Source organism: Antechinus flavipes, chromosome 1 (genome assembly GCF_016432865.1).
Source record: "Antechinus flavipes isolate AdamAnt ecotype Samford, QLD, Australia chromosome 1, AdamAnt_v2, whole genome shotgun sequence".
NCBI lineage: Eukaryota > Metazoa > Chordata > Mammalia > Dasyuromorphia > Dasyuridae > Antechinus > Antechinus flavipes.
Genome location: NC_067398.1, coordinates 159673503 through 159695015, shown reverse-complemented (window position 1 = coordinate 159695015; position 21513 = coordinate 159673503). Strand labels below are relative to the sequence as shown.

General features: G+C 35.3%; 1 protein-coding gene across 3 annotated transcripts in view; it reads left to right on the top strand.

Moving 5' to 3' along the window:
• Positions 1 to 21513, top strand: part of ANKDD1B (ankyrin repeat and death domain containing 1B) — a 96580-nt gene that overhangs the window by 20072 nt on the left and 54995 nt on the right. For all 3 annotated transcript variants that reach the window (XM_051992083.1, XM_051992074.1, XM_051992063.1), the window contains exons 3-7: positions 80 to 178; positions 7252 to 7350; positions 7453 to 7557; positions 14925 to 15023; positions 16200 to 16298. In XM_051992083.1, coding sequence (XP_051848043.1) covers positions 80 to 178; positions 7252 to 7350; positions 7453 to 7557; positions 14925 to 15023; positions 16200 to 16298 — 501 coding nt within the window. The remainder of the gene's footprint in view (positions 1 to 79; positions 179 to 7251; positions 7351 to 7452; positions 7558 to 14924; positions 15024 to 16199; positions 16299 to 21513) is intronic.

The window sequence follows — 21513 nt, the reverse complement described above, 5'->3', positions numbered from 1 at the left end:
AGTTCTTTTAAAAATGCATTTTTATTCTCTACCATAAGAAACCTCCAAAAAGCATTTACTACAAACTGTGTTTACTTAGATGAAACGCACAGCTCTGCATTTTGCCGTGGGTGGAAATCATTTATCAGCAGTAGACTTCCTTCTGAAACATAAAGCCAGGGTGGACGTTGCTGATAAGGTAAGCTCATCCTTACCTAATAGAATTGTTTGAGACACTTCCATTAAAGCTAGTATATTACTGAAGAAGAAAAAGTTATTGACTTGAGAGACAGACAGACAGACAAAGACACAGACAGAGAGACAAAATGTCTTTTCCCTATAAGAAATAATCAGTAATTTTTTTCCATGGTGATGGTTACCTATGAAGTTTATTTGCAACATATACATGTGGATATTAAATTAGGCTGCCTTTATATGCAGAAATTACACTCCTAACTCAGAAACAGAAGCAAAGCTTTGGACTATTTGTTCAGTGATGGTGATGAATTCCACAAGTGACCTTTGAGACCAATAGTATGCATTTTCAAGGCAGCAAATAGTATAGTTTATAGTTATTGAACAGGCTGAAGCAAACTACTTCACAGAGGGAATGAACCCATGACTTTGCTCTTGAGATAAAAATGTTCCAATCACCTGAGCTAATAAGCCACAGAGATACCTGTTTACACATATAAACTGACCCACCCAGGATGCTTCCTGCCCATTTACCCTGTTTCCTCTTTGTATTACTCTCTAGTTTAAAAAACTGGGGGAACTAACCCATATAATGCTTATAAATTCATAGGATTGAGAACTGGAAAGGACATTTATGATAATACAATTCAAACCTTTTATTTTACTGAGGAACAAACTGATACCTAAAGTGGTTTGCCCAAAGTGACATTGATAGTAAGCAAGAGAGCTTAAATTTGAACCTTCCACCTTAAGTGGAAGTGATGGAGACTTCCTTGTGGAAAAGCCGAAAGACAACTGACTCTGATGTGAGAACACCTGAATTTCATTTCCATTTGTGGCAATGAAAAATTGTGTGATCATGGGCAAGTTGATTAAACTTTCTGGCCATCGGTTTTCTCATGAGGACATTAGTCCTTTATGAAACTTCTGAGCTGTATCTCAGTTTCACATTTATGATCTTTTTGATGATTCTATAATATGGCTCTTCACTGAAACAATGAAGAAACTTACAGAGAAAAGGAATATGAAATTGTAGCCAATTTCATTGTTTCATGTAGTTCAGTTTGCCAACTATAGTATAGACTAGTCTATGGGCCAGTCATGAAGATTTGATTTTTACTCCAAGGTTATCTTTTTTTACTCTCTTATTCTTTTTTCCCTTACTGTTTTTAACTGCTGACAAATATCACTGAAATAATATTAAGGAAATATTTATTTGTTGCTATTTGAATAATGGCCATATCCTCTATTGATTATGAAAGTGAATAACTGGCCATAACCTCCATTTATATAGAGGTGAATAACTGCATTAAGCAAGGAGCAGACTCTATAGTCCCAGAAAACATTTCTTGTTTATCTCAGCTTTCATTATCCTGTTCCCAGGAGGCTATGCTAATGGCTTTCAATGAGAATAGTCTGCTTTCCTTTTTTGGTTTTGGAAAATGTTGCAATTGCTGATCCAAGTCTTAATAATATCTATACAGTCCTACTATGTTATTTAAATTCAGGACTGGTCTATATCGTATTGAGTAGACAATTATATTCCATAAATAATAGAGAAAAATTTTCATTACTTGTTCTCTCTTTGGAGCTTTTTCAAAATACCTAATTGTGTTTTCCTGTAAATGTAATATTATATCTGGCAAATATTTGGCAAGTAAGATCATTAGTTCAAAGACAGAATGTAATTTCTCTCAGGTAAATATAGAGCAATTTCCTACAGATCTTATTTTCCTGATCAAATAAAGATTGCCAATTTTAGTACTTTTATCACCTAATTACTCTTAGGACCATGAGCGTATAAAAAATTTAAGTAAAAAATAAGAGTAGGTTTCCATCATGGATGGTCTGTTTTGCCAATTAATTATATGAACACTAACTCCTAAGTGACTTAGGCTCTGCAGTAGCTTCCTAATGCATATCTCTACCTTTAGCCTCTCATATCACATTAATCCTCTTTTATCTATTCACATTACTGTACCTTGGCCCAGGTCCTTATCACTTCTCACCTTAACTATTACTACAGCTCCTATTTATAGACTTCTCTGAAGTTCATTCTCTGTGAATAGATGGCAAAGCAATTTAACCAAGTCACTTCTTTGCTCAAGAAATTCTAAGGGCCTCCTATTGCCTACAGGATAAAATGAAGACTCCTCTGTTTGGTATACAATAAAAACTGATTCCAGCCTATCTTTTTAGCCTCATTTCCTACATGTATGTATGTGTGTGTGTCAGCCACTTAGCAGAAATTAGGGTTAGACCAACATTCACACTATATAATAATAACTTATTAACTCAGTAAGCTCAACATGAAAACTCAACCAAGAATATGAAAGGTCACATGACATCACAGAGAGAGAGAGAGAGAGAGAGAGAGAGAGAGAGAGAGAGAGAGAGAGAGAGAGGAAGAGAGAGAGAGAGAGAGAGAGAGAGAGAAACAGAAACAGAAAAAGAAAGAGAAAGAGAGAGAAAGTGGGGAAGGGGGAACCAAATTACAAGTATAGTTAAGTAGAATTGTTAACCAAACAAGGATATATTTGTTCACAAACAAAACAAAACAAACAAAAAAAATTTATGATTATATGTAATTGAATAGTTTTTGAATGAACAAAATCAATATAGCTATCATAAGAAGGGAAGCTATTGATTGGCTAGAAATTCATCTCATATGTCTGATAAGAGTCAGATAGCCAAGATATATAGGAGCTATCCAGAAAACTGTTATATACAGGTTATTCTGTGAAGCATCTGAATAGCTGAAGTTTTACTGTTTGTACAAAATGACAAAATGCTGTATAAAATGCAAATATTTTAGCAGATAAAGTTCATCATATAATGTCAACTGAATTTTTTAGAAAGTCCCTCTCAGCTCTAACACTCTATGAATCAGGATACTATTATTCTTTGATTCTTTTGCCTATCTGAATAACATTTTATTTTATCTTGTACATTCCAATTTTCTCTGTTAGGTAACTGCTTTGTATTTCTACCTCTGATGTCTAAGTAACTTATTTTTTTTTGTATTATCTATCTAGTAAGCATCACTTTGTCATATAAAATGGTAAAATAATAGTGTTAGAAAATATACCTTATTTCCTTTTCTGGATTATTTCCCCCATGTTTCTGTTATTCAGAATAGAATTTAGGGAAATAATTAGATGCAAGGAAGAATGAATTTTAAGTAGAGTTAATTTTAAATTATTTAGGATAATAATACTTTGAACATACTTTGAAATGCCCCAAGTAGAGTTATTCAATGGAATATGAAAACTATGTATCAGTTATGATATTTGGGTTTCTATTTTAACTACTGGTTAATTTGCGCAGGCTTACACACATGAATTTTGGTTATATATATATATGCCACATTTGTCTTTGAGTAGAAAATTGGTTCAATCAATATGTTTTTCAAATGAATTGAATATTGAATGAATTCAACAAACATTTTCTAAGTTCCCTCTATGTGTGTGTGTTTGAGCATTATGCTTAGAACTGGCAGACATATAAATATTAGGTAAAAACCATTTTCTGCTTTCATGGGACTTGTAGATATAACAAGATCATAAGACATAAATAATTATCATGTAAAATAATATGATTGGCACACAAGAGAGGTGTAAGCAAAATATGACATGAGATTCAAAGATAGAAAAAACTTTATCAATTTGGGAAATTTTTGTTGAAGAATTTGTGTTTGGGAAGCCTTTGAAGGATTGGTAGCATTACAATAGAGAGAGATGGAGAGGAGTAAGGATTGGATAGGAATAAATACGAATGCAAAGAGAACAGCATGAGCAAATACAAAGAGGTAGGAAAGTCAGAATAGTAATCAATCCAGTTTGTTTGGAACAAAAACATAAAAAAAAAGTAATATGATATAAACCTGGAAAGAGAGAGTTATACCAAATATAAATAGTCTGAATTTTACTCAGTAGAAAGTACAAAACCATTGAAGGATTTTGAGTGGAGAAACAACATAGTTAGATCTATGTAAAAAGAAGATGATTCTAGCAGTGATCCGTCAGTTGGATGGTTAGATTTAACCAGAGAGATTCAATTCTGGCAAAAGATTTTGAACTTTTTATCACAAAGAGCTAATTAGAAGTATTAAACAACACAAGGATATGATAAAATAAATATTTTAAAAAGATTAAAATGACAATTGTGTCTGCATTTGAGATAGGTAGGCCAGTTAGGAAGTTAAGATAGTTATTTGGCAAAGTGATGAGGACCTAAACTAAACTATTCATTTTTTGTGTTCATTTTTTAAAAGTTTTGAATCCCATATTCCTTCTGTCCCTTCCATCCCTTCCTTACCCACTGAGAAAGTAAGCAATATGATGTAAATTACACATGTAAAATCATATTTTCACATTAGCCATGTTATTTTTTAAAAGGTAAGAAAAATGAAAAGAGTGAAAAAATTATATTCCAATCAGCACTCCAAGTTTATAGTTCTCTCTCTGAGGGTAAATAGCATTTTCATCATGAATCCTTCAGAATTATCTTGAATCATTATATTGATCTGAGTAGTTATGTTTTTCACAGTTGATTGTTACAGTTACTTTGTATAATATTCTCTTGGTTCTGCTCACTTTGCTTTGCTTTGTTCATATAAGTCTTCTGAGATTTTGCTGAAACCATCCTATTTCTTATAGCACAATTCCATCATAATCATAATGACTTATTCAGTCATTCCCCAACTGATGGGTATTCCTTCAGTTTCCAATTCTTTGCCTCAAAAAGTTTTTGTATACATAGGTTCTTTTCCTTTTTCTTTGATCTTTTTGGGAAAACAAATGTAATAGTGGTATTGCTGGATCAAAGGTTATGAACAGTTTTATGGTCCTTTGGGCATATACCCAAATTATTCCCTTGAATGGTTGAACCCCCAAATGACTTATTTTATTAAAAATGGAAAGGAAGAGACAACTATAATAATGTAAATTGGCAATAACTATTTATTAAATATCTACTATGCGCTAGATTCTATGCAAGGCTCTGTGGATACAATGAAGAGGGAAATGAGCAAACCCAAGAGAACATTGTATACTGTAACAGCAATATTGTTTTAAGAACAACTTTGACTACTACAAATATCCAAATTAACTACAAAGCACATGTGAAGAAAAACCCTCTCTACATCTAGAGAAAAAACTGATAAATAGAAGTATATATAGAATATATATTATGTACTTTATGTGTATATTCACATATACCCACACATACTTATTTGTGTCTAATAGTAGTCATCTCTAGGGTGGGATAGAAAAGAAAAAAAAGGAAAAAATTAGGGAGAAAAAATAAATTTATAAGACAATTTTATTATATGTATAAAAGGAATAGCAAGATGTCTGCAATAGATTTGCAGTTTCTTGTACTTCATTTTTTTATTATATTATATTATAGAAATGTTCATTTTATTCTATAATTGAACACTGATCCCAAGTAACAATTGATGAAATGCAATTCCTTCTTCTTGATAGAAAAGGGCTAAAGTATTAGTTTTGTATATATACATATATTTGATATGTATATATCAAGAAATGACAATGATGTATAAAACAAAAAATCTCAACAAACTTTTTCTTAAGAGAAAGGGAGAAAATGAGATACAAGAAGGAATACAAAAGAAAAACTTTTTAAAAACCCATCATTTCTGAATGGATGCCCATCAATTGGAGAATGGTTGAGTAAATTGTGGTATATGAATGTTATGGAATATTGTTGTTCTGTAAGAAAGGACCATTAGGATGAATACAGAGAGGACTGGCGAGACTTATATGAACTGATGCTAAGTGAAATGAGCAGAACCAGGAGATCATTATATATCTCAACAACGATACTGTATGAGGATGTATTCTGATGGAAGTGGATCTCTTCAATAAAGAGAGCTAATTCAGTTTCAATTGATCAAAGATGGGCAGAAGCAGCTACACCCAAAGAAAGAACACTGGGAAATGAATATAAACTGCTTGCATTTTTGTTTTTCTTCCCGGGTTATTTATAGCTTCTGAATCCAATTCTCCCTGTGCAACAAGAAAACTGTTCGGTTCTGCACACGTATATTGTATCCAGGATATACTGTAACCTATTCAACATGTAAAGGACTGCTTGCCATCTGGGGGAGGGGGTGGAGGGAGGGGAAAAATCGGAACAGAAGTGAATGCAAGGGATAATGCTGTAAAAAATTACCCTGGCATGAGTTCTATCAATAAAAAGTTATTTTAAAAAAACCATCATTTCAAGTCTAAATATTGGGGAAAATAATAATGTCATCGATAGACAAGAAGAATAGCCTTAGGAAATGAGAGGGGGGAACCAGACATATAACTATCCTCCAAAAGACACCTTTTTAATAGATGATATTCCTTTAAGCGTTGATCTTTTAGAGATTTTTTTTTTTAATTTATGAAGGCATGTTGGCTCTTACCAACATTAAGAACTCATAATCACCTTTAATTTCAGACTTGATGGTCCCTGAGTTGTACAGTATTAGCCTATGTCAAGACTAACTTTGAGGCAATTCAGTCCATTCTCCTCCACTATATCTGCAGAGGTGAAATCTGGTTAAAATTATCAGTAATGGCCAGCAGCCTTTAGGGGAAATTAAAGGGGAAAAATGTCAGAGAAGGTCAACATAGAGATAAGGAGCATGAACATATCTAACATATATAGGACTGTTTGCCATCTAGGGGAGAGGGTAGAGGGAGGGGGGGGAAAATCGGAACAGAAACGAGTGCAAGGGATAATGTTGTAAAAAAATTACCCTGGCATGGATTCTGTCAATATAAAGTAATTATTAAAAAAAAAAAAAAAAAGATAAGGAGCATGTCTGGCTTCCTATGACAATTTTGTGGGTAGCCTGGTATCTTTATATTCTGATTGCATATATTTTGAGCTTGGCAATGAATCCTTTCTGCCTTTTCTCATAAGTACTCCCCACTGCCTGAACTAATAGCAATCCAATGTTTCATTCATACCAACCTTAGTCAGTTACCCTGCACTATAATGGCAATATATCAGATGTTATTAAATAAAGAATGCTCATATCGGTCTCTCTGATTTTTTTGGAAGCATGGCTTGACCGTCCTTCATCTTGCAGCCTGGTCTGGGAGTTTAGAAATCATGCTCATGTTAGTGAAAGCTGGAGCAGATCAGAAAGCCAAGAATCAGGTATGTTTGTCCTAGTTGATCAAGCTTATCAAACAAGTACCTGCCATAATGGTGCTGGAAGCTCCAGATCTCTAATAAATGTCTCAATTTGACTTTCTTTAGGATGGGATGACTATCCTCCACTTTGCAGCTCTGAACAATAATGTGAAAATCATGGAGTATCTTATCCAGGATCTACATCTGAAAGACCTAAATCAGCAAGATGAGGTATGTGTTTAGCTTTCCATGGGCCTGACTCTGCTCTTTGACCAACTAGTTTCTGTTGGACTGCCACAAATGGGCCTGAGCCTCTGTTAACAAAACCAGAACTGGAAGCTGGGCTTAAGGAAGGATAGAGTTGCCTGTGACAATATCTTGTAGTATACCTATAGTCTGGGGTCTATTGCAGGAGGTCTGAGGAGGACAGAAAGGATAGCTCGGGGATTCTTAATCTTTTCAGTATCATGGATTCCTTTACAATCTGGTGAAGTCTATGAATCTCTTCTCAGAATAATTTTTTTTAATGAATAAACATTAAATTGCATAAGTAGTTAAATATGTTATAATAATTATATGTAGTTATATACATACACATGATATATGTGCATATATGTGTGTGTGTACATATATATAAATATAAATTATCTGAATATACCATATCTATACCATGGACCCCTTGGAGGAAAAGTTTGTGGTCCCCAAGTTAGCAGCTCCTCCATGAGCTAGATCTTCCTTTGCCTGCCCTGTATCCTATACTCTGGTAACAATATCTAAATAAAGAAGTATGGCCAATATTTAAGTAAGTAAAATTGTACTGATGAGGATTTTAAACTTCAAGGTCTTGCCTTGGTCTCCTCCTAGAACTATAACTAGCTTTATAGTTATAACTAGTTTTTGCAGTGAGAATAAATAGCATAAGAAGTCCCCTCAAATCAACATTTTAGGACCAATTCAACTGAGGATAGGAGACAAAGACTCTGGATATTAGACCCTGTTGGTTGAGCTCCTAGCACACAAGACCAAGATGAGGGGAGGCATAAAAGTAGACGAAAGGAGGGGGGAAAATGTGGGGGAAACTCCCTTGGGGTGCAAAAGCAAGGAGAACAGGTATACTATCTGGTAGCTTTCTGTTTTAATTAATTATTCTTGTTTCTTCTGTAGTTCTATTTGGCTTCATCTCATTACATGAATAAATAAACACAGCTGTTACACATGGCTAAGGCGGCCTCCGATCATGAATTGTTCTATACTCTGCAGAGTCTAGCAGTGCTCTCACAGATATCAAGGAAGTCTAGGTGGTGAGCATTACATAGGGCTGATAGTATTAGTTCAGCTGGTGGAAACTTACTTCTGAGTCTACTATACAGAACTGGTTTGTTGACCAGAAAAACCTGATCCACTTTTCCTGCCTCTTCTTATAACAATCAGGGGCTCCCCTTACGGTATCCTTTTTACTGGCCACTGGGGAATTTGAAAAGATTGAGCATGAGCAATGCTGATTTTTTAATCTCTTTGCTGGGATCCTCAATAATTGAGCCTGGCTTGGAAAGATGTCAAGATAGAACAATAATAATAAAATGCATTTGCTTGAGTTCCAGTCCTAGCCCTGTCACTTCCTTGTGTGACTTTTGGCAAGTTATTTATCTTGCCCCTGTTTCCTTATTTGCATAATAAATGGATTTCTGAGATATCATCCAGCCCTTGGTCTGTTGTACCACATATGGCCTCTGGCTTCCCATAAGTGAATTGCCCATCCTGAGTATGGCCGGTGTTTATAACACTGTAATTTTGTCTCTCCTGGATTCGCGTTTTTGTTAGTCAGCCTCTGAAGTCTGTGAGCTGGGTTTGAGGACCTCAAATGCTGCTTTTAATACAATTTTTAGATAATTTATTATAGTAGGTATTTCCCCTTTGCTCAGCTTATAAGGGATTGTGAAATCTGGAACATTTTGTTCATAAACTTAATCAGATAGAAAGCGGTCTGTCACCTTCAACCCCTCATCCTCACCCCATTCTACTGTAAACAGAAAATAATAGGAGGCAGGATATTTACCCAAGGCTAAGAAGATAAAGATAAAGGTATTTACCTAGAGGGAGCTCCCCATGCTATAGATTAGACTGGATCACTGGAGATAGCACTTTAATAATAATAAGAACCTTTCCCTTCTGGAGAGTTTGGATATATCAGTAAGGAGTAATGGGAGAGTCCAGAAATCCCTCCCAATTCTGTAATTCTTAGTTGCTGTGCCTGAGGGAGGACAGAGAAGAAAACAAATGTTTAGATGTGTGTATGATGATATATAGACATTTTGAATAAATGTATAAACTATCTTCTGCCTCTGGAAAAAGAAATGTCAAAAAATATTTGAGGAAAGACATAAGGGAAGGCCTGAGGGGATATTCCTATAATTGCAGAGAATTTGCAAATGTTTATAGGACTTTGCAATCTTGGGTCAGATTCAGATAATGGGAGATTCAGTTGGCCCCAAAGAGGAAAGATGTGTGAGGTCTTAAAGGAGGGGAGCCTTGTGGAGGGGGAAAATAATGAGCGAGCTCTCTGAGAAGAAATGGGAGTTGTTTTATGGAACCGAGGTCAACAGTCAACCTAGCAATCGATTTAAGCAGAGGATTTTCCCAGTAAATTGAGGTGAAATTGTTAAGAACTTAAATCCATTAGAGAGGAAAATTAACTCTTCTCTAGAGTCTGAGGAATCATATTGGAATAGAAGTTGAATAAATTTAATAATGTATATGTCTTGGAAGAAGATTTAAAAAAAAATTAAAGTTTAGGAATAGCACATAATTTAAAGCCCAGAAAAACAAAGAAAAAGATCAAACAGCTTAATTAAATGGGGGTAACTATAGCTTCAATTATACAAACAACATAAATTAAGTGAAAAACTTTAATCCCAGTCAGAAAGGGCAAAAGTCTTTTATCCCCGAAAGTCCTATTATACTTGATCAGACCATGTTTTAAAGTTATTTCATTATACTTCAGAAATCTTTCTCTTAAGTTGAAACACATACACACACCCTCTCATTCTACCACTTTCCCCCATCTATATATTTGCATGTCTAGATTTGGAATCAAAGGAATGGGGTTAAATAAATTAATTAAAATAAACGGGGGTAAACTCTGTCATTTGCTCTGTAATGTAAGTTTTTCAGTTGTGTTCAACTGTTTGTGACCCCATTTGGGATTTTCTTGTCAAAGATTTGCCATTTCCTAATCCAGCTCACTTTTTGTTTGTTTGTTTGTTTGTTTTGTTGAGGCAATTGGGATGAAGTGACTTGCCCAGGGACAAACAGCTAGGAAGTATTAAGTGTCTGAGGCCAAATTTGAACTCAGGTCCTCTTAGACTTAAGGGCTGGTGCTGTCATCCAGCTCAGTTTACAAAAGAAGAAACTGAGGCAAACAGAATTAAATGACACTTCTACTAAGTGTTTGAGGCCCAATTCCTCTAGGACGATGAGGCTTCCTCTAGGCTTGGTACTCTATATAATGGCCACCTACTTCATTCTGGACAAGTCATTTAACTGTGGGTTAAAGTTTCCCCACCTACAGAAAGATGGGAATGGTGTAGTTGACTAAATTTTTCTTCCAGTTATTGAACCCAGCCATACAAACGTACAAATATATATAAAGCACATACACAGAACCCTCATTCCCCCGCCCTGACTCTCCTTCCACAAATTCTTGCTTGCTTTTATAGCTAATTATCTTTTCCTTCTGTGATGGTTCTTGTTTCTATTTTGGATCCTTCAATCTGGTGCAGAAGAAGGCTGGTGAGATCAAAATGAAAATAAGGCACCGTAGGAAGAAAACTTAGTTTGATAGAAGGGTGGGTTCCCTACAAATCCAACCCCTAGAAATTCTTTGGTTTGAAATAATCAGTTAATTCCTGTGAAAAGAAAGTGACTGGCTTGGGTTTCAATGATGACAGGGAATGTTTATGCAATTGCTGCTTCAACTGATGGTTCACAGATCTGCAAAGTATTTTTAAAAAGGAAAAAAAAAAAAAAAAAACCCGAACAGGAAATCTCAGCCCTTCAGACTTCCAGACATAATGAAATCCCCTTATCTATAGTGCACATAGAATTAAACTAAACAGGTCACTGAACCAAAAAGTGAAAAAAAGGAACAGGTCCTCTCCTCCTTCTGCAATTTATCCAATAAAAGAAAAAAAATCAGATTTAAGATGATAGATCTAATATTGGTGGGGACCACCCTCATTTTACAGATTTTTTAAAAAATGAACAAAAATTGAGGTCCAGGAAGTTTAAATCATTTGCCCAAAGTTAAATTTATAGCAAACTATTTCTCTGGGACTCAGATACTCTATTTGAAAAAGAAGGGTTTGGACTAACCAACCTTCCAGCTCTATTTGAATCCATAGCTCCCAATAAAATCTGGAATTCTTTACCCCATATCATGCTATAAAGCATTTTAGATATCACTTATTTTTCTCATTTTCCAGATAAGAGAAGTAAGGCCTAGAGAGATAAGATTCCTTACCCAAGGTTACATAGATGTAGTTGAAACAGGGATACAGATTTTCTGACTTCCACTGTACTGTTTTCCTCTAGACCAAATGAAAGAGAGATCCCAAGAGATGTTCATATTTAAATCCTGCTGAAAATGAATTTAAGCAGAGCAAGGAGGATGATACTAGATCTTTCTCCCATTTTTTGATAAAGGAAAAGAAGGAACACTGTAAAACTTCCTAGAAGTGCTCCTTTGTAGATAGTCACTTATACTGTATTTTTAAGGGTTTCCCCATTACCCCAATTTTTTTTGCCTTAACTACTGGAAAATAATAAAGAGTAAAATTCAAAGTTGCAGCTTCAAGAACCTACTATAAAGAGGCTTTCCTTTCTCCTCCTTTCTTCCTCCTTCCTTCTTCTGCCTTCCTCCCATTACCTCTTACTAAATAATACATGCTTTTTTCTATTCTTACTACGGTTGTGGTTATAGAACGCCAGACCAATTTGTAAATGTTTTCTCTTTAAATTGACCCCATCCTCTCCAATCCCCAGGAACGAACTTTAACCTTTCTTTAATCCCTTGAGTTTGAAAAGCATTTCAGAAGTTCTATTGGCTTTGCTGATGTCATCTTGGCTGTGTCAAAGTGGGCCAAGGGAGAGTTGGGGCTATTACCATGACCAGAAAATCCTATATTTAAAAAACAAACCAATCAACCTATACTCAGCAAAACCTTTTTTTTTTTTTGGTGGTCAATATTGGCTGGATAATTTCCTCAGTTCTCTATTTTACTTTATGGTAATAAGCAGATTCATGTGTATTTTTAAAGTATATGGATATTCCAGCACCCAGAACTATAGCTAGGGATTTTTGGAAATGGGATTAGCATTCCCAAGATTGTTCTTGAGATAGTAATAGGGCTGGGCATGACCCTTTGAGGAGAGGAATATGAAGGTGGTTAAAAACTTCAGGACATGGAAAGCTTCATAATTTAAGTAATTGTTACTGATTAGATGCTAAATGCCTATGTTTGACACTTCTGAAGTACTGTGCTGCAAGTCGTGGTTCTGCATATACTATCACATGGATACAAGATGACTTGTCCCAAACAGAGTAATCAGAAGGTAGGATGAACACTTCTCTTCAGATAGCTCCAGGGTATCTGGGGCTTAAGGTATAAAAAAGAGATTTTTCTGGCTCATATTTTTACTGCCTCCCCAAAGCATAGTTGAACAGGTGAATTGGGACAATACCAAGACATATGAATCAAGCAACTTGAAGGAGGCTCTGAATGGTATGAGATGGTGGTTTCAGTTGTTTTTTCCCTTTTAACTCAGTATCTCCAGGAGAAAGTTTAAAAGGACCCTTATTTCTGATGGGATTAGTCACTCTTGCAGAAAGGAGCTAAGAGTAAGAGTTTTTATCACAAAGGAAGGGAGGAACTCATTCTGAGGCTCATTAAATTTATCTTTCTACTCCATTCACAATTAGGAGTACATCATCATCATTGTTAGATAATACATGGAGAAACTGAGGACCAGAAAAGTGAAATAATTGGCTCCTAAGCAAGACTCAAACCCAGGCTTTCCATCTTCCATACATCAGCATAAATCATCTACCATGTGCCAGATACTTTGCTAATCTCTGGGGACACAAGCAAAAATGAAACCTTTGTTGCAAACAATTGAGAGAAATAATATAGATGTGTCTAAGTATCTATATACAATGTAATTACATTCTAATCTTGAGCTATTTTGACTTATTCCAACAATTTAGAGTGGGGAAAGAGAAAACCTTTAGTTTGCCTCATGTTTTAGCAATAGTGGGTATACCACCACCTCCATGAAAATCAAGTGATAAACATCTAAATGTCCACCGTATGCCAAGTGTTAGAAACTATCTCTTTGCCCATTGTAGATCCCCATAAAGTGGATGGCCAAGCTGACTATTTGACTCAGAAATTAGGCTGAGAAGTCAAAGACAGATTGTCACCTATTGTTTTCATTAATCCCATAAGAATATATTACATAAATAAATTGAATAATTTAGACTTGATCAAGTCTATCTGCCATTTCAAGTTCAAGACTGGTGTAAACTAAGGCATTCATGAAACATTTGGCAATAAACAAAAAGACTTTTCCTTGGCCATAGAAAGCAAAGTACACTTAAAACAGGACAAGATTAATCAATGAGTATACACTCCCGGCAGGGGTCCTCAAACTACCGCCATTGGCCCACCGGCCAGATGTGGCAGCTGAGGATGATTATTTCCCTCATCCAGGGCTATGAAGTTTCTTTATTTAAAGGCCCACAAAACAAAGTTTTTGTTTTTAGTATAGTCCGGCCCTCCAGCAGTCTGAGGGACAGTGAACTGGCCCCCTATTTTAAAAGTTTGAGGACCCCTAATATATAGTTAAACCCAGTTTCCCTAAAACTACAGGTCCACTAGTCAGAAGTTTCAGCAATTTGTGCCCTGACCCTTCTGTCTTCAGGTAAAGAAGAAGTTTTTCTCTTGGAACCAATGAAATCTGGCAGATAATTACAATCCCTTTTAAGAAAAAACTGGCTAAGTCTATGTGGGATAGAATTTTAGGATAAACCAGCTCAACTTACTGGCAAGGCCCTGGTAAATGTTGCTTCTAAACCAGCCTAAAAGAGGCATCGTACTAGGAGCTGAGAATATAAAGACGATGACTACAACAAAATAAAAGAGTTTATATCCTATTTTCCCTTGAAACTCTGAAGATTTAGTGAACCTTTTTAAAGAATTTTTCTCAACCTTTTCTTGAGGAAAATGATTTTCTTGGGTCCAATTGCCACCAAACCCCAACTGGAATGACATGTGCATGTACAAGGCAGGTAATTAAGTGTTGAGCCTAGGATCAGGTAGACTTGAGTTCATATGTGGCTTCAGACATCTACTAACTGGAAGTCACTGTCTTTATCTTAGTTCCCTCATTGGGAAAAAAAAGATAGCCCCTACTCTCAAGGTTATTGTGATGATCAAATGAGATAATTGTAAAGTGCTTAGTATATGCCTTGCATATTAATGATTATTATTAAAGCATCTAAGAAATATAATAAAAACACATGTTTTGTGATTACTTTTCAGAAAGGAAGAAAGCCATTTCTTTTGGCTGCTGAAAAGGGACATGTTGAAATGATAGAAAAACTCATCATTCTCAACCTGCTCACTTCAGAAAAAGATAAGGTGAACTTTATTTTTTCCCATAACTTTGGTGGAGCCTTTTTAAAGCATAATAAGGGTAGAGCAGTGACAATCAGCAATGAGCAATCCTTTAACATTATTTAGTGAAGGGCCAAAGGGTAGCACAGTGTGGTGTAATCCCCTCATTGTGTTCTATGGCTCAGCTAAACTGGCCTACTTGTTGTTCCTCACAGCATTGCTATTTGCCCTAAAAATCTAATAAAAGACTTATTTTCACATATCTATTGGACAGCTATAAGGAGGCCTATTTCAATGAGTGTGAGATTAAACTTTCAATACCCTTGTCATTTTTAAGATTCTATAATACTAAAAATGTCTTTGTATATGCTTTCATATCTCTTTGCCTTTATTTAAAAAAAAATTAATGGGGAAAGTGCCAAAAAAGTAAGGTAGCAATTTTTGAATTTTAGCAAGGTCTAAATTTAGTCAACCAACAAGAATTTATTAAGCACCTACTATGTGCAAGTAACTATAAATGTTGTTGAGCTGTGTCTGATTCTTCATGACTTCAAAGGGGTTTTGTGGGGTTTTTTTGGCAAAATTACTAGAGTGATATGCCATTTCCTTCTCCAGCTCATTTTATGGATGAGGAACTGGGTCAAATGGAATTAAATGATTTGCCTACAATCACATAGCTATTAAATATCTAAGGTTAGACTTGAACTCAAGAAAATAAATCTTCCTGATTCCCAGCCCCGTTCTTTATCTCCTGCACTACCAGATATGAGTGCAAAAAATGAAATAATTTCTATTTACAATGAATTTACATTCTAATAAGGGAGAGCACAAATAAAATATATACAACATAAATAAAAAGTTCATTAGCAACTGGGGAGAGAAGGAAAGGCTTCTTGCAGAATATGCTATTGAGTGACATAGCCTGAACTTATTTATTCTGTTTGAGTTATCCAAAACAAGCTTTCTTTGGCTATTTTTACTGTTGTAAATTTTAGGCCACTTACCTGGTCGATATCATCTTCATCCAAGAATGAGACAAACAAAAAGTAATTGGTAAGTGTGTGTGGAAATGACCATATCTTGAATGCCAAATGAAATCAGATTCAAACCTTTTACAGGATCCAGAATATTTATATTATTCAGATATTGGAGATGCTTGTTTTCTTTTTGAGATTCTACCTCTTGTTTTCCTGATTTTAGGAGGGAAATACAGCTTTGCATCTAGCAGCAAAGCATGGTCATACCAATGTTGTAAAGATGTTGATAACCCAGTGGCAAGAAATAAATGAATCCAATGAGGTAAGTACATTTCCTAGACATACAGGGGTAGAAAATGATGATATCAAAGGCATACAGCAGTGATTTTCAAGGAAAGATGCCAAAAATAATCTCTCTAGGTATAATTATAATGATATAAAAAGGAGCTTAGTACATTCTTTTTTTTTCTTTATTAATGTATGGAAATTTTCCAACTTTGTACCACTTAATATCTGTTTATATCAATGATCCATTATGAAGTCCTCTGAAATTACATGCACATAATTATAAAACACTTTTTATACAAATAAAGTCAGATTTAAATAATTGGAGAAATATTAATTGTTTATGAGAAGCAAAGCCAATATCATAAAAATGACAATTCTATTTAAGGTAATCTACTATTAAATGCCTTCCCAATTAAATTACCAAAAAAATGTTTTGCTGAGCTAGAAAAAATAATAAAAATAATTTGGAAGAACAGAAGGTCAAGAATATCAAATGAATTAATGAAAAAAAAAGGAAGGAGGTTATTGGTATCAGATCTTAAACTATATAAAAAAAAAAGGAGAAGATCCTACATGTTCTAAAATGTTTATAGTAACTCTGTGGTGTCAAAGAACTAGAAATCAAAGGGATGCCCATCAGTTGGAGAATGGCTAAATCAATTATGTCATATGATTGTGTTGAAATTGTATTGGAACACTACTGTGATAGAAATGACTTTAGAAAAACATGGAAAAACTTTCATGAAATAATATAATGTGAAGTAAGCAGAACCAAAAGAACATTGTATATATTAATAGTATTATTGTTCAAAGAATAACTGTGAACAACCTAGTTATATACTAAAGGACCTATTAAGGAAGATATTATCTATCTCCAGAAAAAGAACCAACAAATAGAAGACTTCTTTAGTAAAGAGGGAGGAAAGAAGACAGTTCAGAACTTAAAATGTAAAAAAAATTAATTTGATTTTTAAATAATTAAATTCACACACATGCGCGCGCGTGCACACACACACACACACACACACACACACACACACACTTACTTCAAAACTCAAGGCCCTGGGGTAGCTAATAGAGGTGAAGAGAGCACTGACTCTGGAAACAGGAGAACCTGAGTTTAAATTCAGCCTCAGTTTCTTCCATCTCTACTTACTAGTTGTGTGTCCCTGGACAAATCACTTAACTCCCCCAAACTCCCAAAACAAATAAACTAGATCCACCTTCTACATAGAATCTTTTCTGGTCCTCCCAAGTCTTAAGGTATTCTCTGCAATTTAGAGTCTTAGAATTACTAAGCAGTTGAGCCTGGGTTCACAGTCAGCATGTGTCATAGTCAAGACTTCAACAGAGACTTTCCTGACTCTAGGTGAGTGTGTGTGTGTGTGTGTGTGTGTGTGTGTGTGTGTGTGTGTTGTTTCCCACCAAAGAATGTAAACTTCTTGAGGACAGGGGCTATTTCATTTAGGTATAAGTGCCCGGTAATTGTAGATATTTATTTAATAGAAATAAGGGTAAACAACCTCTGGGAATATGTAGACTCACCTGTATTCCTGAATGAACAAAATTTTTTTTTTAATTTTTTATGTTATTGAGGGGCAAGGTTCATTTTAGTTCTAGAATGTACATTAATCTGTCCAGCTTGTAGCAGAAGGCAATATTGAAAATTGCTTTGCACGCCTCCAATGTACTTAACATATAATAGATGTTTTATAGTTATCTATTATTTCAGTCTTATTCCTCTAATGATTGCATCAGGGAAGGGGCAAAATCTTTTTTATACTTTGCATCTCACCCCATTACCTAGCCCAGTGCTCCATAAAGAGTCCTAGATCCAAAATTAAAGTCTGTTGAGTAAATAAATGTCTCATGTTTCTTGGTCTATCTCCTCCCCAGTCACTCCTCCTGCTAGCTTATGTGGATAGAATAGAGGATGGAGGACTTAGTTCTCAGCAAAATTTCAGGGGTGGCTGGGAATTGAAGTGGGGCAAGCAATTTTTTAAATCTCAAATGAACATGTTTATTATGATGCTTAGAATTGATGTCCATTTACTCCTGGATCACTATTAGGAAAGATCAACCTTTAAAAATAGTTACAGAAACCAGCCTTATTTCATTTTATAATATTTCATACTTTGTGATGGACCATAGAATACAATGCTCTCTATGGGGTTTTCTTGGCAAAATAATGGAGAGATTTGACATTTCCTTTTCAATGGGCAAACAAGGTGAAGTGATTTGCCCAATGTCACATAGCTAGGAAATGTCTAAGGCTGAATTTTTTTTTAATTTATTATAACTTTTTATTGACAGAACCCATACCTGGGTAATTTTTTTTTACAACATTATCCCTTGCACTCACTTTTGTTCCGACTTTTTCCCTCCCTCCCTCCACCTTCTTCCCCAGATGGCAAGTAGTCCTTTACATGTTAAATAGGTCACAGTATATCCTAGATACAATATATGTGTGCAGAACCGACCAGTTCTCTTGTTGCACAGGGAGAATTGGATTCAGAAGGTAAAAATAACCCGGGAAGAAAAACAAAAATGCCAACAGTTTATATTCATTTCCCAATGTTCTTTCTTTGGATGTGGCTGCTTCTGTCCATCACTGATCAATTGAAACTGAGTTAGATCTTCTCTTTGTCAAAGAAATCCACTTCCATCAGAATACACCCTCATACAGTATCGTTGTTGAGATATATAATGATCTCCTGGTTCTACTCATTTCACTTAGCACCAGTTCATGTAAGTCTTGTAAGGCTGAATTTCAATTGAGATCTTCCTCACTGCAGGCCTCCCATCTCCTACTCTATTCACTGAGTCATTTAGCTGATTTGAAGAAATTGGATAGCTACATAATTGAATTGCATTCAGTGAAGGGTCAATTAATGTTTAAAGTTCTATGCAAAGAACTCTGCAGTCTCTGAAAGAGATATGAAATTTAGATAAGATTTTTCTTGTCCTCAGAGAGCTTTCATTCTAATATGATGCATACACATAATTTTAATGGAAAATAAGACACAAGTACATAAGAGAGGTATAAGCCGAATGCTGTGTGAGATGAGGTTAAGGGTCATTGTTATTATCATCCATTTAATTTTGAGTACTTTATAGCTTTATCCAAGTTTCAGTTTTACTTTACTGTTAGAAATGAACAGCAGGATTTCAGCTCCTTTTTAAGCTATTTACAAAAAAGCAGCATGCTAGAGAAAACTCATGAAGTCTAAGTGGATGTAATTACCATTTATGATTGGTTCCCTTTATACAAAATAAGTTATACAATGACGACAACATTGTTCTCCTGCGCAAAGCCAGTGATTCTAATTTAATCATGGACTCCTATGAGTCTCTTTAAAATAGCTGTTTTCTTAATTTAACAGATTTCCAGAATAGAGATAGATTATTGTCTCTGAAAGCTTTCTATATTGTGGTCTCCAATTAAGGATCCTAGATTTTAGGGAACTATGGAAGAATCCCAAAAAGGTCGGAGTCATCCTCCATTTTCCTTGAATAGCCAATTACAGGACTTGTCGCTATTACAAGAGGGTCTCCCCACCTTCCTGCCCCTCATTACTCAACCTCCCCCTCCTTTGTCTCCTCGAGAAGCTGTGCAAGCTTCTGGTCCCTCCCATTCTGGGCAGGTTGTGGGCCCCTTAGGGCAGTTTTTACATTACTGTGACCAGAGCATCCACACCAGTAACTCTGCTGGGGCTCTTGGAAAAATTCCTCTCCTCCTTTCCCAATAGTATCCCCACACCTTTTCCCTTAGATCATTTCAGCTGAATCTGTGTCCCTTGGCTGACCCTGTGTCCCAGGGTGGTGGCTGCTGAGTAATAGGCCCCTTCCCTTTTGTTTTGATAATTCTGAGTGACTGGTAAGGTATGAGCAGGAGTGAGATGCTATCTATGTTATAGACCTCCTGAGAATGTTCCAAACCCACTTCTTTGCTTAACCTCCCTATTACTGTCAAAGGGACACCACCAATCTTTTCTATCATTCCTGTGGCAAACTCAGTACCAAAGTCACTCTCTTTCAGTAGTCAAATCTTGCTGATTTTAAATTCACATCTCCTACATTGTCCTTTCCCATCGAATCACATACTACTACCCAATTCTAGGCCTCTTCCCCTCTGTCCTGAGTTACTGTAGCCATCTTCTAAGTGGCCTCCCTCCTTCAAGTCTCTCCCTTTTTCTTTTCTTTCTTCCTTTTTTTTATTAAAGCTTTTTATTTTCATAACATAAGCATGGATAATTTTTCGACATTGACCCTTGCAAAACCTTATGTTCCAAATTTTTCCCCCCTTCTCCCTACCCTTTCCCCTAAATGTCAAGTAAGCCAGAATATGTTAAACATGTTAAAAATATATGTTAAATCCAGTATAAGTGTACATATTTATACAATTATCTTGCTGCACAGATCGAGAAAATCAAATCAAAAAGGAAAAAAAAATGAAGTCTCTCCCTTTTTTCAGTCCAACTCCTAGACAGCTGCTAAACTGATTTTCCTACGTGAAAATAGTGCCAGGAAGATGAAGACTTATTCCTGAGTTAAAATCTGACCTCAGACATTATCAGCTGAATGACTCTGGGCAAGTCATTTAACCCTGTTTGCTTTAGTTCGCTCATCTATAAAATGATCTGAGATGGAAAGAGCAATTCATTCTTGTACTTGCCAAGAATGGCCAAGATATGACTGAAATGATAAACAGTGACAATGACTAAGTTACCCCATTACTCAGAAAATCTCAGTAGCTCCCTATTACCTCTGGGACTAAATAATATTTCATCTTTCTCTCATTTTTAAAAGATGTCTTTTTTGGGGTAATGTTTCATTATATATAATGAATATGTTTTATATTAAGTTGTATATTGTTTTGTAATTATTGATACAGAAATATATTTCCATTTGTTGTTGTTCAGTTGTATCTGATTCCTCATAACTTAATTTGGGGTTTTCTTGGCTAAGATATTGGAGTGGTTTGCCATTTCCTTCTCCAGTTCATTTTATAGATGAGGAAACTGAAGCAAACAAGATTAAATGATTTTCCCAGAGTCACACAGATAGTAAGTTTCTGAGGTCAGATTTTAACTCAGGAATATGAATGTCTTTCTGACTTCAGGCCCTGCATGCTATCTATTATGCTACTTGGCTGCCCCTTATGTATATTTATTTATAAGTTGATATGTATATATTGGGGATGTTCAAAATTTTTTTTTACTGGCAATCAAGGAAGTTTGAAGAATACT